The 12614-nt window shown below is 54.0% G+C and overlaps 4 protein-coding genes across 4 annotated transcripts; all 4 read left to right on the forward strand.

Moving 5' to 3' along the window:
* The first annotated feature begins 281 nt into the window (after nucleotides 1-281).
* On the forward strand, nucleotides 282-2863 carry CC84DRAFT_1195002 (ATP synthase F1, alpha subunit). Its single transcript, XM_018181381.1, has 6 exons — nucleotides 282-399; nucleotides 576-733; nucleotides 809-865; nucleotides 920-1485; nucleotides 1537-1576; nucleotides 1684-2863. Exons 1-6 carry the CDS (start codon nucleotides 331-333, stop codon nucleotides 2444-2446), a joined length of 1653 nt encoding a protein of 550 aa, XP_018039406.1. The 5' UTR covers nucleotides 282-330; the 3' UTR covers nucleotides 2447-2863.
* A 2186-nt stretch (nucleotides 2864-5049) lies between these two features.
* Nucleotides 5050-7356, forward strand: CC84DRAFT_1204228 (fumarate reductase-like protein). The gene is made up of 5 exons (XM_018181889.1): nucleotides 5050-5187; nucleotides 5242-5310; nucleotides 5361-5598; nucleotides 5650-6113; nucleotides 6167-7356. The coding sequence occupies exons 1-5, from the start codon at nucleotides 5154-5156 to the stop codon at nucleotides 7270-7272; spliced, it is 1911 nt and encodes a 636-aa protein (XP_018039407.1). The 5' UTR covers nucleotides 5050-5153; the 3' UTR covers nucleotides 7273-7356.
* Nucleotides 7357-7597: 241 nt separating this feature from the next.
* Nucleotides 7598-9903, forward strand: CC84DRAFT_1257772 (uncharacterized protein). The gene is made up of 2 exons (XM_018184761.1): nucleotides 7598-8016; nucleotides 8074-9903. The coding sequence occupies exons 1-2, from the start codon at nucleotides 7732-7734 to the stop codon at nucleotides 9799-9801; spliced, it is 2013 nt and encodes a 670-aa protein (XP_018039408.1). The 5' UTR covers nucleotides 7598-7731; the 3' UTR covers nucleotides 9802-9903.
* Nucleotides 9904-9933: 30 nt separating this feature from the next.
* CC84DRAFT_601265 (uncharacterized protein) lies at nucleotides 9934-11748 on the forward strand. The gene has a single exon (XM_018186842.1). The coding sequence runs from the start codon at nucleotides 10199-10201 to the stop codon at nucleotides 11369-11371; it is 1173 nt and encodes a 390-aa protein (XP_018039409.1). The 5' UTR covers nucleotides 9934-10198; the 3' UTR covers nucleotides 11372-11748.
* Nucleotides 11749-12614: the final 866 nt, after the last annotated feature.

Below are 12614 nucleotides of genomic sequence, written 5' to 3' on the forward strand. Positions count from 1 at the left end.
GTACAGCTGGCTTGGCTGTGGGTAGAGGTCCGAGATTCTTGAAAACTACCGTGATCGATATGCAATGGAATCGAGATCAGGACTACGAGTATTGTACACATGATTTATAGTATATTACTTGAAGTTGGTGTTGGGGAGATGCGCCGCGGTTGCTCAGGGAATGAATCGGGAAAAGTCGCAGCCGCTAACCGGTCCAAGCGTTCCTTCCCTAAGGGCTTTTCTCACCCTCGACCTCAGAGCTCCATCTCCTTCAACCCATCTCCGCTCATCCTCCTTCTGCATCAGCAATTGATCGCAGAACCGCCTCAATAACCTTTTGAGGTATCCACAATGTTCTCGCGAGCTCTCCGCCAGTCGAGCCGCCTCGCGGCGGTGTCTGCCCGGGCCCAGATTACCTCTGTAAGTCCATCGTCGCCAGCCGCAATTGCGCCCGCAATCCATCTCGCCATCGCCGCCGGCTCCCCGAACCGATTCTCGATGCCATTGGCGCTGCATTGGAGCTTGGTCGATGGATTGGGGCTGCCGCGCTGGTTCCACAGGAGCTCCCGCTGAGCCGAGTACTGACGAATTTTCAGGCCCGCGCAACGGCACCTCTCTACAACAGCGCTGTCCGCAGCTATGCCTCCGACGCGAAGGCCTCGCCGACCGAGGTGTCCTCCATCCTCGAGCAGAGGATCCGTGGTGTTCAGGAGGAGGCCGGTCTCGCCGAGACCGGACGTGTTCTCTCCGTCGGGTATGGCAGCCTATACGCCGCGACAGCGGCCGCGACCATCAAACAGGATCAACGGGGCTGACTTAGAGTGTTCAGTGACGGTATTGCGCGTGTCCACGGCATGAACAACGTCCAGGCTGAGGAGCTCGTCGAGTACGTCCAACCAGCTACACAGGCCACAAGAGCCAAAGACTGACAACAGCACAGGTTCGCCTCCGGTGTCAAGGGCATGTGCATGAACTTGGAAGCCGGCCAGGTCGGTGTTGTGCTCTTCGGTTCTGATCGATTGGTCAAGGAGGGCGAGACCGTCAAGCGTACGGGAGAGATTGTCGACGTTCCCGTCGGCGAGGCTCTTCTCGGCCGTGTCGTCGATGCCCTCGGTAACCCCATCGATGGAAAGGGCCCCATCAAGTCCACCGAGAAGCGCCGTGCTCAGCTCAAGGCCCCCGGTATTCTCCCCCGTCAGTCCGTCAACCAGCCCGTACAGACTGGTCTCAAGTCCGTCGACGCCATGGTGCCCATCGGACGTGGACAGCGTGAGCTTATCATCGGTGACCGTCAAACCGGAAAGACCGCTGTCGCTCTCGACACCATGCTGAACCAGAAGCGATGGAACAACACCAACGACGAGACCAAGAAGCTTTACTGCGTCTACGTCGCCGTCGGTCAGAAGCGTTCCACCGTTGCTCAGCTTGTCAAGACCCTTGAGGAGAACGATGCCATGAAGTACTCCATCATCGTTGCCGCCACTGCCTCCGAGGCTGCTCCCCTGCGTAAGTCATTACGATACCTAGTATACTTGAATGTTCGCTGACATCGCGCAGAGTACATCGCACCATTCACTGGATGCTCCATGGGCGAATGGTACGTGTCTCTTTCCCGTCTCTTTCATCATGTTCCCCTTCGTGAATTCTTTCTCATTGAACGAGAGCACCACCACCATTATCCTACAAATCCTAACAATACAACAGGTTCCGTGACAACGGCAAGCACGCCTTGATCATCTACGACGATCTGTCCAAGCAGGCCGTTGCATACCGTCAAATGTCCCTCCTGCTCCGTCGTCCTCCTGGGCGTGAGGCTTACCCCGGTGACGTTTTCTACCTCCACTCTCGTCTTCTCGAGCGTGCTGCCAAGATGAACGACAAGCTTGGTGGTGGTTCCCTCACTGCCCTGCCCATCATTGAGACCCAGGGTGGTGATGTGTCCGCTTACATTCCCACCAACGTCATTTCCATCACCGACGGCCAGATCTTCTTGGAGGCCGAGCTCTTCTACAAGGGTGTCCGTCCCGCCATTAACGTCGGTCTTTCCGTCTCCCGTGTCGGTTCCGCTGCCCAGCTCAAGGCCATGAAGCAAGTTGCCGGTTCGCTCAAGCTTTTCTTGGCTCAGTACCGTGAGGTCGCTGCCTTCGCCCAGTTCGGTTCTGATTTGGATGCTGCCACCAAGCAGACTCTCAACCGTGGTGAGCGTCTGACTGAGCTCCTCAAGCAGAAGCAGTACTCTCCCATGGCCGTTAACGAGATGGTTCCTTTGATCTACTCCGGTGTCAACGGTATCCTCGACAGCGTGCCCGTCAACAAGATCCTCCAGTGGGAGTCTGACTTCCTTGCCCACCTCCGATCCAACGAGTCTGAGCTTCTTGCCCAGATCGACCGGGAAGGTGCCCTCAGCAAGGAGCTTGAGGCCAAGCTCAAGGACGTTGCCACAAGCTTCACCAAGTCTTTCACATAAAGGAAGGCCTAAGGAGTGGGTACTCTCTTCCGGGATTTAGCGGGGAAAAATGTGCTGATCGGTTTCTGAGATTAGATGTATAATAGAAGATGCGTCCTCGCCATCAGCTGTCTCAATAGGAAATCTTTTTTGAAATGGTCAGATGGCGTCTCCGAAACATCAAAATACCTTTTGCTCCTCTAGTACCACCATTTTCTTTGTTCCGAGCGAGTGCGTTCGAACTGTATCTAGCAATCTCAGTTTCTCTGTTCAATCCGTTTCCTGCAGCGTAGAATATGTGGTCTTCGGCCGTCAAGACCCAACCCCATCCGGCAATCGTCGCCGTTGCCTGAAAGTGAGCGGCCGAAGACGTCCAGCCGGTACTTTGTTGAATCCGTACATTGCGTCACACCGGATGGAATATGTCGAGGCGCTGGCGCTTTTCGTCCATTGTGGCTGCTGTTCTGCTCATCGCTTCCCCATGACTTCGCGTGCTGCTCATCATACTGCCGAAGGCCTCCCACATACGCCTTAGATCTTGCAGGTGCTGACAGGTTGTAGCTGACACGATGGCGCCATACATTTACCGGGCATAAGCCCATTGCAGACTATAGCATAAGCACTGCGCTGCTTCAAAGACGCCTTATCGCAATTGCAAATTGCGTGTAGCTAGCATCAAGTTCATCATCGCGGTGTAGAACCTCCAGTGTCATCCATAATCCACCATCACGCCGACAATGGACGCCAATATCCTGTCCAAACGCTGGACAGAAGCATAGTCCTCGGGCTCCCAGCAATAAGCTTTGGTCGACCTCTTCACGCACGACGGTACTTACATGGACCATGCGTTCCTCATCCGTCGAGTGGGACACAAAACGCTCGCCCGGCGTTGGAATCTCTGGCACACGGCGAATCCGGACTTCGTCTTGAGCATCGCTGAGGATATGCCAGTGTGGCACGATTTCGATGAGGCTGGGAATGGGAGGATCAGTTTTAGATCCGTCAACAGAGGCTCGTAGTCCCTGCTCCCACACTAGGACGATATCGTCAAATGACCTCTTTCTTCCTCGACCTAACCGAGGGTTTGCTAATGGTTTGACATGCGGGCAATTTGAAAACCGAGCTGCCAAGTGTCAAGGCTATGGAGAAGACCTTCTAGTTTAGAGGGATTATTGGTATGGTGGTGGAGCGGGGGAGGATAAAGAGGCTTAATGAGTGATTTACGAATACGCCGTTTAGTGAGACGAGGTCGTCGGGGGAGCATCATACTTTGGTTGATGCGGGGATGGGGGGTGGAATGGTGTAGGTCCTCAGGAACAAGGGGCTTCTGTCTCGTTTTTGGCGTTTCTTTCTAGTGGTTATCCGATCTGGTTGGCTTGGATTGCCGTTGGTATCTATCCATGGGATTTGGAGTCGGCATAGAACCATACGATAGGCATGCTAAGTGTACCTACCATAGGTATGGTCAAGCATGTGCGGTGGATACACATACGCAAGGCTGGCTATCAAAATCTTCTCAAGGTCCTATGAGAAAGATGATGGTCCGTGGTTGTACTAGAGCACTCTGCAAGCGTGGTGAAGAGCGTCGCTTCAATACGGTTGCTGGAGAAACACAGAATGTCGGAGCACATTGATTGACAAATCTAATACACTATCTCATGGCTGGGTTGGGGTTTCGACGTATTCGATTCAGAATCATACGAGTTATCGAAATCCTTGCGCAACTTGCCGGTTACTTTGACCACGTTGGCTCCAACATTTTTCACGCCGCGCCACGTTGTCTACGCTGATCCTAGAGGATCATGAGTATTGAAGTTTTCAATTTCTAGGGGCACGTCGGCCTGAGATATCCCATGGTCTGGTTCCCCAAATCTGAGGCTCTAGTCTCGGTACAAGATCGACCGATCAGGTCTTGTGCGCCGCAAGCATCAAATGTAAAGGCTCTACCTAGGCATATTTAATAGCATTGATGAGTGAGCTTTGAAAGTATTACAGGAGAGAAGTCCACGTTTCGGACGTTCAACTGCTTGGAAAGCTTGCGAATTGGCAATGTCCCCGCGCTGTTGTCCCCGATGGAGGCGAGCTCGGAGCAGACGCCGCGGCGTTCGAGGGCTAACGGTAGCGAGCGGGGATAGTTGCTAGGGTTGGAATATTGGAACAATTCTGTGAATATTTTGCACTGAACAAGAAGCAAAGAGTAAAGGCGTTCGCGAGAAGCCAGATTGCAAGAGTGATGTTGGCGTCGGGGATCGCGCAAACTGATATGACACCTGACCCATATTCACATGCCAGAGAGGTCTGGGAAAGATGGCGCATGGGCTGCCCCAGATTCCCCAGCTCGGCCTTCCTTCCGAGGTCACCGAGACGAGTGGCCCGGAGGCTACTTTGGGCGGCTCAGCATGGGCTGGCGGATGCCCACATGACAGCGCTGGGGCTTCACATGCGCGAGCCGCCACGCTGGGGTGATACGTTGCTCGGTGCGCAGGACAGGCAGTTGGTTCACCGTGGGCCGCGTACAAACAGGAGTGGGTTGATTCGTCGTGTGACAGCGCTAGACCGCATAAAGTGCCGAGGCATTTCCATCTCACGCTTAGTTTGAGGCCGAGCGGAGCGTGCATCGAGGCCGTCATCAGATCCCATACAAAGACCCAGACTCCGCGCTTTTCTCCCGCTTTCTCCACGCTTTCCTCCTCTCCGCATTATACCCCTTGACCATCACCCAGTCGTCATGCCTGAGAGAGTCATTGTTGTTGGTGCTGGCTGTACGCGCAATCCTCTGCATGCACCACCACGATGCGGCTGCTAACAAGCAATAGTGTCCGGCCTGAGCGCTGCTCACACCATCTACCTGTCTGGTGGCAATGTTGTGCTTCTGGACAAGAACAGTGAGTCCGGAATCCTGTTTTTGGGTGCAGCAATTTCTCACAGGTGCTAGACTTTATGGGAGGCAACTCCACAAAGGCTACCTCGGGTATAAACGGTGCCCTCACCCGGACACAGGTCGATCACAAGATTCCGGACAGCGTCAAGCAGTTCTATGATGATACTCTCAAGTCCGCACGAGACAAGGCGCGGCCAGATCTCATCAAGGTCCTGACCTACAAGTCCGCCGCTGCCGTCGAGTGGCTGATGGACGTCTTCAACCTCGACCTGACTCTGGTTTCGCGACTCGGGTATGTTCAGCAATTCTCAGTGGAAGAGGGCCAAAAGCTAACACATCACAGTGGCCATTCGCAGCCGAGAACCCACCGTGGTCACGATGCCAAGTTCCCCGGCATGGCCATCACATACGCCCTCATGCAGCGATTTGAGGAGCTTGCCGAGGCCGAGCCGGAGCGTGTTCAGCTCATCAAGAAGGCAAACGTGAAGAAGGTCAACATGACTGGAAACACCGCTACAGGTGTCACATACCTCTTCAACGGCGAGGAGACGACAATCGAAGGACCCGTTGTGCTTGCCACCGGCGGTTACGCCGCTGATTTCACAGAAACCTCTCTACTAAAGAAGTGGAGACCAGACACCTACGATCTTTCCACCACCAACGGCGCACACGCTACTGGTGATGGACACAAGATGTTGATGTCGATCGGTGCGCAAGGCATTGACATGGACAAGGTTCAGGTTCACCCGACTGGTTTGGTTGACCCCAAGGACCCCAAGGCTAAGACCAAGTTCTTGGCCGCAGAAGGTGTGTAGTGTCTGTTCGTGATTAATGTGATGTTGGCTGACTTCTGGTGTTAGCTCTCCGCGGCGAGGGTGGAATTCTGCTCAACAGCAAGGGCAAGCGATTCTGCGACGACCTTGGTCACCGCGATTACGTATCCGGCATGATGTGGGAAGAGAAGAAGAAAGACCTTTGGCCCATCCGATTGGTGCTCAACTCCAAGGCATCTAACGTTCTCGACTTCCACACCAGGCATTACTCCGGCCGTGGTCTGATGAAGAAGATGAGCGGAAAAGAGTTGGCCAAGGAGATTGGTGTCAGTGACAAGGAGCTCCAGGAGGAGTTCCAAAGCTACAACGCCATTGCCAAGGGCGAGAAGAAGGATCAGTGGGGCAAGAAATACTTCCACAACGTGCCCTTCGACATCAACGACACTTTCCACGTTGCTCTCATGGAGCCCGTGCTTCACTTTACCATGGGTGGTATAGAGATCAACGACAAGGCAGAGTGCTTGGACGCCAATGGCAAGCCTTTCGATGGTCTGTTCGTCTGTGGTGAATTGGCTGGTGGTGTCCACGGTGCCAACCGTCTCGGTGGTTCATCTCTACTTGGCTGCGTTGTCTATGGTCGCGTAGCAGGAGAGTCGGCGTCGAAATACCTTTTCCAACAGGCACTCAGCAATGCTGGTGGTTCGGCCGTATCGCGACTTGGACAAATCTCACTACACATCGACCCTTCGCAGCCCGGCAAGGTCACTGTTGATTGGGGCAACGGCGCGGCTTCCGGTGCTTCCACTTCATTGGACAGCTCCAAGATTGCGCAGCAGAAGCAGCTATCAGCAGGTCCTGTTATGAAGTCTGATGGCGACTCCAAGGATCCTGGCAAGGTATCAAAGCCCAACGAGGTCAAGAAGTTCGAGGTTCCTGAAAAGGAGTACACACTCGAGGAGGTCGCAAAGCACAACAAGAAGGACGATCTGTGGATCGCCGTCAAGGGTGTCGTCATGGATCTGACCAACTGGACAGACGAGCACCCTGGAGGGCCTCAGGCGCTCTTCAGCCACATGGGAAAGGACGCGTCAGAGGAGTTTGAGATGTTGCACGACGACGAGGTTATTCCCAAGTACGCGCCGGAGGTCGTTATCGGCAGAGTGAAGGGGCAGAAGATCTCTCTGGAGTACTAAATGGGGGTAAAAAGGCGTTAGATTTTCCGATTAGCATGTACTTGTAGCTTGTGTAATGCGGCATCTGAATGACCATACCACTACTTCACAGTTTGGAGCACAATTGCGTGGCTGTCGTGTCCACATCAAAACCGGATATAAAGCGAAGCTCAATCGAAGTCCCAATAGTCTAACCTAGCACAGCTTGGGCACCATATGTACGTAGAAGTTTGAATTCGCAAGATACCTGTGGTATTTACGTTTACGTGAGAGCGTGGGCACCGAGGGCGACACGTGCGCATTGTGACACGGATACTAGCGGCGATCACACGCATGTACCCCAGAACCCACATTCAACACAGGCACCCCTTTGCGCTTACGCCTTCAAACCGTCACTGTGACTGCGCAATACAAACTCGCATGTTTCTCGTTTCCTAAAAAGATGCTGCGTTCGCACCGCGTTCCTTACCCCTACAAATCATGACGACGTACGACGAGTATGGCATGCCCGTCGGCGCATATTCCGAGCCGGAAAGCCTGGCGCACCAGGCATGGCGAGTCGCGCGCGCGTTCGCACTATACCGAGTCAAACCAGAACTGGAAAAGAGGTGGACTGGAATAAGGAGGGGGGATTGGAGCCTGAGGAGGCTGTTGGGTGCCGTGAGGTTGCTGGTCGTGGTGTGGTGGGTTGCGGTGTACTTTGGGGAGCGGAGCGCTATTCGGAACGCCGTGGACGCATGTCGCTGGGAGAGGTGGGAGCAATGGGTGCGCAAACCCGCACAAGGCACCAAATCAACTGTAACAAAGGCTAATGATGCATAGGAATCCGGCGCAAACCCACATAGACTCGTCTTCGTCGCCGATCCCCAGCTCATTGATCCTCACACATATCCGGGCCGCCCGTGGCCGTTGAACGATCTCACCATTCGATACGTCGATCAATATCTGCGCCGGACGTACTCACGCATACAAGAGGTCTTGTACCCAGACACAGTCTTTTTCCTAGGCGACCTCTTCGATGGTGGGAGGGAGTGGTCGACGCACACGCACAAGAACCCGGACAAACAATGGCAACAGTATGGTGACGACTTCTGGATGAACGAATATCGTCGCTTCGGACGCATATTCTTCGGTCATTGGGGGGACGGAGGGCTCGACGCGCGCCCTGGCCAACCCGGACGCAAGCTCATAAGTAGCCTACCAGGTAATCACGACCTGGGATTCGCCCGCGGTGTAGACACGAGTGTGCGCGACAGGTTCAATGCATACTTCGGAGACGGGAACAGGATTGATATTGTGGGAAACCATACATTCGTTTCCATCGACAGCGTCTCTTTGAGTGCCAAGGGACTGGCGAACCCACAGGCGGTAGAGAACTTATGGAAGCCTACGACCGAGTTTCTGGACAATTCGAAGAAACAGAAGCGGAGGTTGGTACAACGGGAGCTGAGGATACAACGTGGCTTGCACGCATACCCTGGATTTGAGCACAAGGTGATGGAGCGGGATGAGCTTGCGAAAGCAGCGATTCCTCATTCGGATGAGGATGTTACCGACTTTCCTACCGTCCTGCTTTCGCATGTACCGCTGTTTCGTCTCCCTGGCACGCCTTGCGGACCCATGAGAGAAAAGTACCCGCCAACACCGGTCGGAAAGGGAGAAGAACCACTCGAAGATGATCGTCGAAACGCGATCTCGGTGAGCGGAGGGTATCAGTACCAAAATGTGCTTCACCGCGAGATTACGGTTGACATTGCGGACAAGGTAGGCGACATTCGATACGCCTTTTCCGGAGACGATCACGACTATTGCGAGGTTCTCCATCACGCGTATACTTCCGGCGGTGGAGGAATTAAGGAGATCACGGTCAAGTCGCTATCGTGGGCCATGGGTGTTCGGCACCCTGGCATGGTCATGGTCAGCATGTGGAACCCTGTTGACGAGCTTGGAAAACCACTCTCTGGCGATGCATCGAGAACACTACAGTCACACTTGTGTCTGATGCCTGACCAGCTGGGCATCTTCATACGATATGCAGGACTCTTCGGCCTGACCCTGGGCGTACTCTGCATACGAGCAGCACTCATCGCTCGCGGTGTCATAAAACCACGACGACCTGCAGAAAATCCTCTTCTCCCTACTAACAATTCATCCGCTGAATATGAAAAAGCTGCTCTCAATTCACCAGATGCAGCACAGAACCCCTCCGATGCCACACACTCTTCCAATTCTTCGACTTCTTCCACCCACGCCAACCTTCAAGTACGCAACATGCAGTCTCGCACACGCAGTGTTTCACCTGTCGGAGGCTACGGCCTTCCTTCAAACTCAGCTCCACACTCATCCATATACTCGTACCCGCACGTCCAGACTGCTGATCAAGGGAAAAGAAGAGAAGCCCAGGCCAGGACTTGGGGGGGTGTGAGCACAAAAAAGAGCGCGGGCAAGATGAAAGGGATGGCGTTGTTCTGGGCGGAACTTGGAAGGAGTTTGGGGACTGTTGCATTATGCGTGTTGAGCTGGTATTTCTGGCTCATTTGGAGATGGTAAAGTGGCTCAGAAAGCACATTAGCGGTTATGTATGATTATAGGGAAGCAACTGGCCCTGTCATTGATAGCATTGCGTACGGAGTATCTGTCTACATTGGGATCATCTATAACAACATTCTTCCTGCTGTGATGGTAGCATATCTATGGTAGCTGCGTGCCCCTCCCCCGCTATTGGGCCTCGCGTAAGCTAAGCTTTCTGGAAGCTTGACAGCTCCGCAACCCGCACCTCTCCACCCAGCTTCTCTTAACGTGTTTGCTCTGTCACCCGCTCTCTACGAAGATTTTCGCTATCTGCTTCTTAAATTGCGAAATCTTACCTCCCACTACTGTCTCTACCGCCTCAAATCCGCCTGCACGACATCACAGCATCGCAGAGATCCCCGCATCCTTACCAATAATGCCCGACCCTCCCATCGGCGACGATGCCCTACTGGCCCGCCTCAACGCACTCAAGAAATCTAGTGTCAGCTTCGAAAACGCTTCCTCGAGCTTGTCAGCACTCAAAACGAATGCGTCAGACGACCTCGCGGCCCGGTTCGCCCGCCTAGGATCCACGAGTCCGTCCAGCTCGCCTAGGCCTTCCCGCACAAGCAGTTCGGCAGAGGAGAGAAATAAGGGCGCACCAGCTATTGCTCCTGGTGCGCCAAGCTATCTCGAGGGAATAGCTGAGGGTATCGGCGCAGGTGGGAGCGACATGAATACAGAGGATGAAAGGAGTCTGGAGGAGTTACTTGGGGAGCTGGGGCCGCGAGACGACTGGGATATAGATCATAAAGACGAAAAAGATGTTGGGAAGCTGCTAAGAGAGATCAAAACTATACTTCCAGAGGTACAGAAGAGTCGGAGGCAAGAACAAAAGGAGAAGGAGGGTTTGACGAACTGGGAGAATGTGGAAGTTGAAATCGGGACCGGGGGCGTGAAAGTTGGACAAGGAGATCAGGACGGAGAGCACGACGACGAGCAGGCCGAAGAGGGTGAGGCCGGCAAGAAGAGGAGCGAGGACGACGAGGCGGACGATATCATTGCGCGGGTTATGGCCGAGCTGGAAATCAGCAAGAAATACGATCCGCCTTCTCCCCCTCCTGAAGACGACAACGACTCGGATTCTGGCGACCACAAGACAGACGATCAGAACAACCATCCGAAATCATCGGCTCAGAATAGCAATGAACTCTCTCTCCCCTCGGCGCCAACATCCCTTCCACAAGACGACCTCGACCGCACCCAAGCCATCGAAGACGCCCTCACCGCCCGCCTCGCCGCGCTCTCCTCTCCCTCGTCCCAAACAGACGCCCTTGGTCTTCCCTCTGCCCCGTCCTTTTCCCCAGCCAAGAAGCCAACGAACATCCAGTCCAGCCTTGCGAAGAAGTTAGACGACGAGATCGAGACATGGTGTATCATTTGCAGCGACGATGCTACGCTGAGGTGTCTGGGGTGCGATGGCGATCTGTATTGTCGGAAGTGTTGGATGGAGGGTCATCGAGGGGAGAGCGCGGGGTTCGAGGAGAGGAGACATCGGGCAGTGGAGTTTGTGAAAGGTGGGAAGAGGAGGAAGGAAGCTGCTGTGTGAGAGGGAATGTATGATGTGAGCGCGAAGCTCTGAAAGATTGCACGGAATCGAGACGGGCGTGCACCGTAAAGAAAGCCTAACATTTGCGAAAGGCACACGTCAAGGATATTCACCGTCCACCAGACGCGATAGGGGACCGGAAACACTTCATAGCCGGTGCGGGAGGCTACCCTATGAGGAAAAGAAGCGGAACCCGAGCTCGAGCAGCTTTACCCGTCAGTCGAAGAGTGTAGAGCAAAAACCATCTCAACCCGAGTATGGAAACAGCAACACTCGAGCCCTTGACCTGCCGGGCCTTGCTATATCCACCACGCGGACTCACCAACCCGGATATATCTCTCCCGAGGTACTCCGACTCGGGGTCGATTCTGATGGCGAATTGACCACTTGGCACACGGTGGGTTCGAGGTGCGGCACAAGGACAAGCCGGCAGATGTGTTCATCTGTTTGGAGGCTTTGTAGGTCGCAATGGTGGTAGCTTCTCGTTTCTCGTTTCGTTTACGGAAATATCACACAGTCGCCTGAAGGTCGCGGGATGGGCACTTCAGGAAGCTGGCTGGCCTTAACGGGTCTACATCGATATGTGTGTCCAGATACCATTGTATATAGACGGCGAAGTGTCTGAATGCCCTTAGGTCGAGATCTGCATGGTGAAGGAGACACATGCGAGCAACATGGTCAACCCCGGTAGGGGGCGGGTGATGATTCGATCATACTGGAGGATAACAGGCTGTGTGGTGGCATAGCCTCGATATGGGCCGCTTGTCGGTGATGTCCTGGCACTCAATGATTATTTGCTTTTTCGATGGTCACTCTTGGGAGGACTTCGTTCGACATGAAGAGGATTTAGTAGGGCATCCAAAATATCGAACAGTCCCTAGCACACCGAGAGAGTTTGATCGTGATAGCAGTGGCAATGGCATACTGACTTCGTTTGATGTACCGTTGGTACTCGTTACCTAGGACCGTCCATTCATCGATTGGAGTGTAACGGAAATAGAGGGATAGTCATGGCCTGTGTGAGTAATTGTCGTCGATTTCACGTTGTCCATTGAGTTCCAGTGCGAAGACGCTGATCGCTTCAATTCAGATGACACATTAACCGGCTATTGGAATGGCGATTTACTCACCTTGCACCATACATCCTAGCTACCCTTCGTCCCTGTGATGTCTTCGCGTCCAATAGTTCGATGCAGTCTCCTCTGCAATCGTACTCAGCGTCCCCATGTATTTGATCGCGCGA

The sequence above is a fragment of the Paraphaeosphaeria sporulosa genome (genome assembly GCF_001642045.1).
Source record: "Paraphaeosphaeria sporulosa strain AP3s5-JAC2a unplaced genomic scaffold CC84scaffold_3, whole genome shotgun sequence".
Taxonomy (NCBI): Eukaryota; Fungi; Ascomycota; class Dothideomycetes; order Pleosporales; family Didymosphaeriaceae; genus Paraphaeosphaeria; species Paraphaeosphaeria sporulosa.

Bases quoted from the DNA above. Each gene is read 5' to 3' on its own strand.
- CC84DRAFT_1195002 (XM_018181381.1), top strand. From the start codon at position 331: ATGTTCTCGCGAGCTCTCCGCCAGTCGAGCCGCCTCGCGGCGGTGTCT. The intron at 400-575 runs GTAAGTCCATCG...ACGAATTTTCAG, and splicing joins CCCGGGCCCAGATTACCTCT to GCCCGCGCAACGGCACCTCT. The intron at 866-919 runs GTACGTCCAACC...ACAACAGCACAG, and splicing joins CAGGCTGAGGAGCTCGTCGA to GTTCGCCTCCGGTGTCAAGG.
- CC84DRAFT_1204228 (XM_018181889.1), top strand. From the start codon at position 5,154: ATGCCTGAGAGAGTCATTGTTGTTGGTGCTGGCT. The intron at 5,188-5,241 runs GTACGCGCAATC...AACAAGCAATAG, and splicing joins CATTGTTGTTGGTGCTGGCT to TGTCCGGCCTGAGCGCTGCT. The intron at 6,114-6,166 runs GTGTGTAGTGTC...TTCTGGTGTTAG, and splicing joins CAAGTTCTTGGCCGCAGAAG to CTCTCCGCGGCGAGGGTGGA.
- CC84DRAFT_1257772 (XM_018184761.1), top strand. From the start codon at position 7,732: ATGACGACGTACGACGAGTATGGCATGCCCGTCGGCGCATATTCCGAG. The intron at 8,017-8,073 runs GTGCGCAAACCC...AATGATGCATAG, and splicing joins GGGAGAGGTGGGAGCAATGG to GAATCCGGCGCAAACCCACA.
- CC84DRAFT_601265 (XM_018186842.1), top strand. From the start codon at position 10,199: ATGCCCGACCCTCCCATCGGCGACGATGCCCTACTGGCCCGCCTCAAC.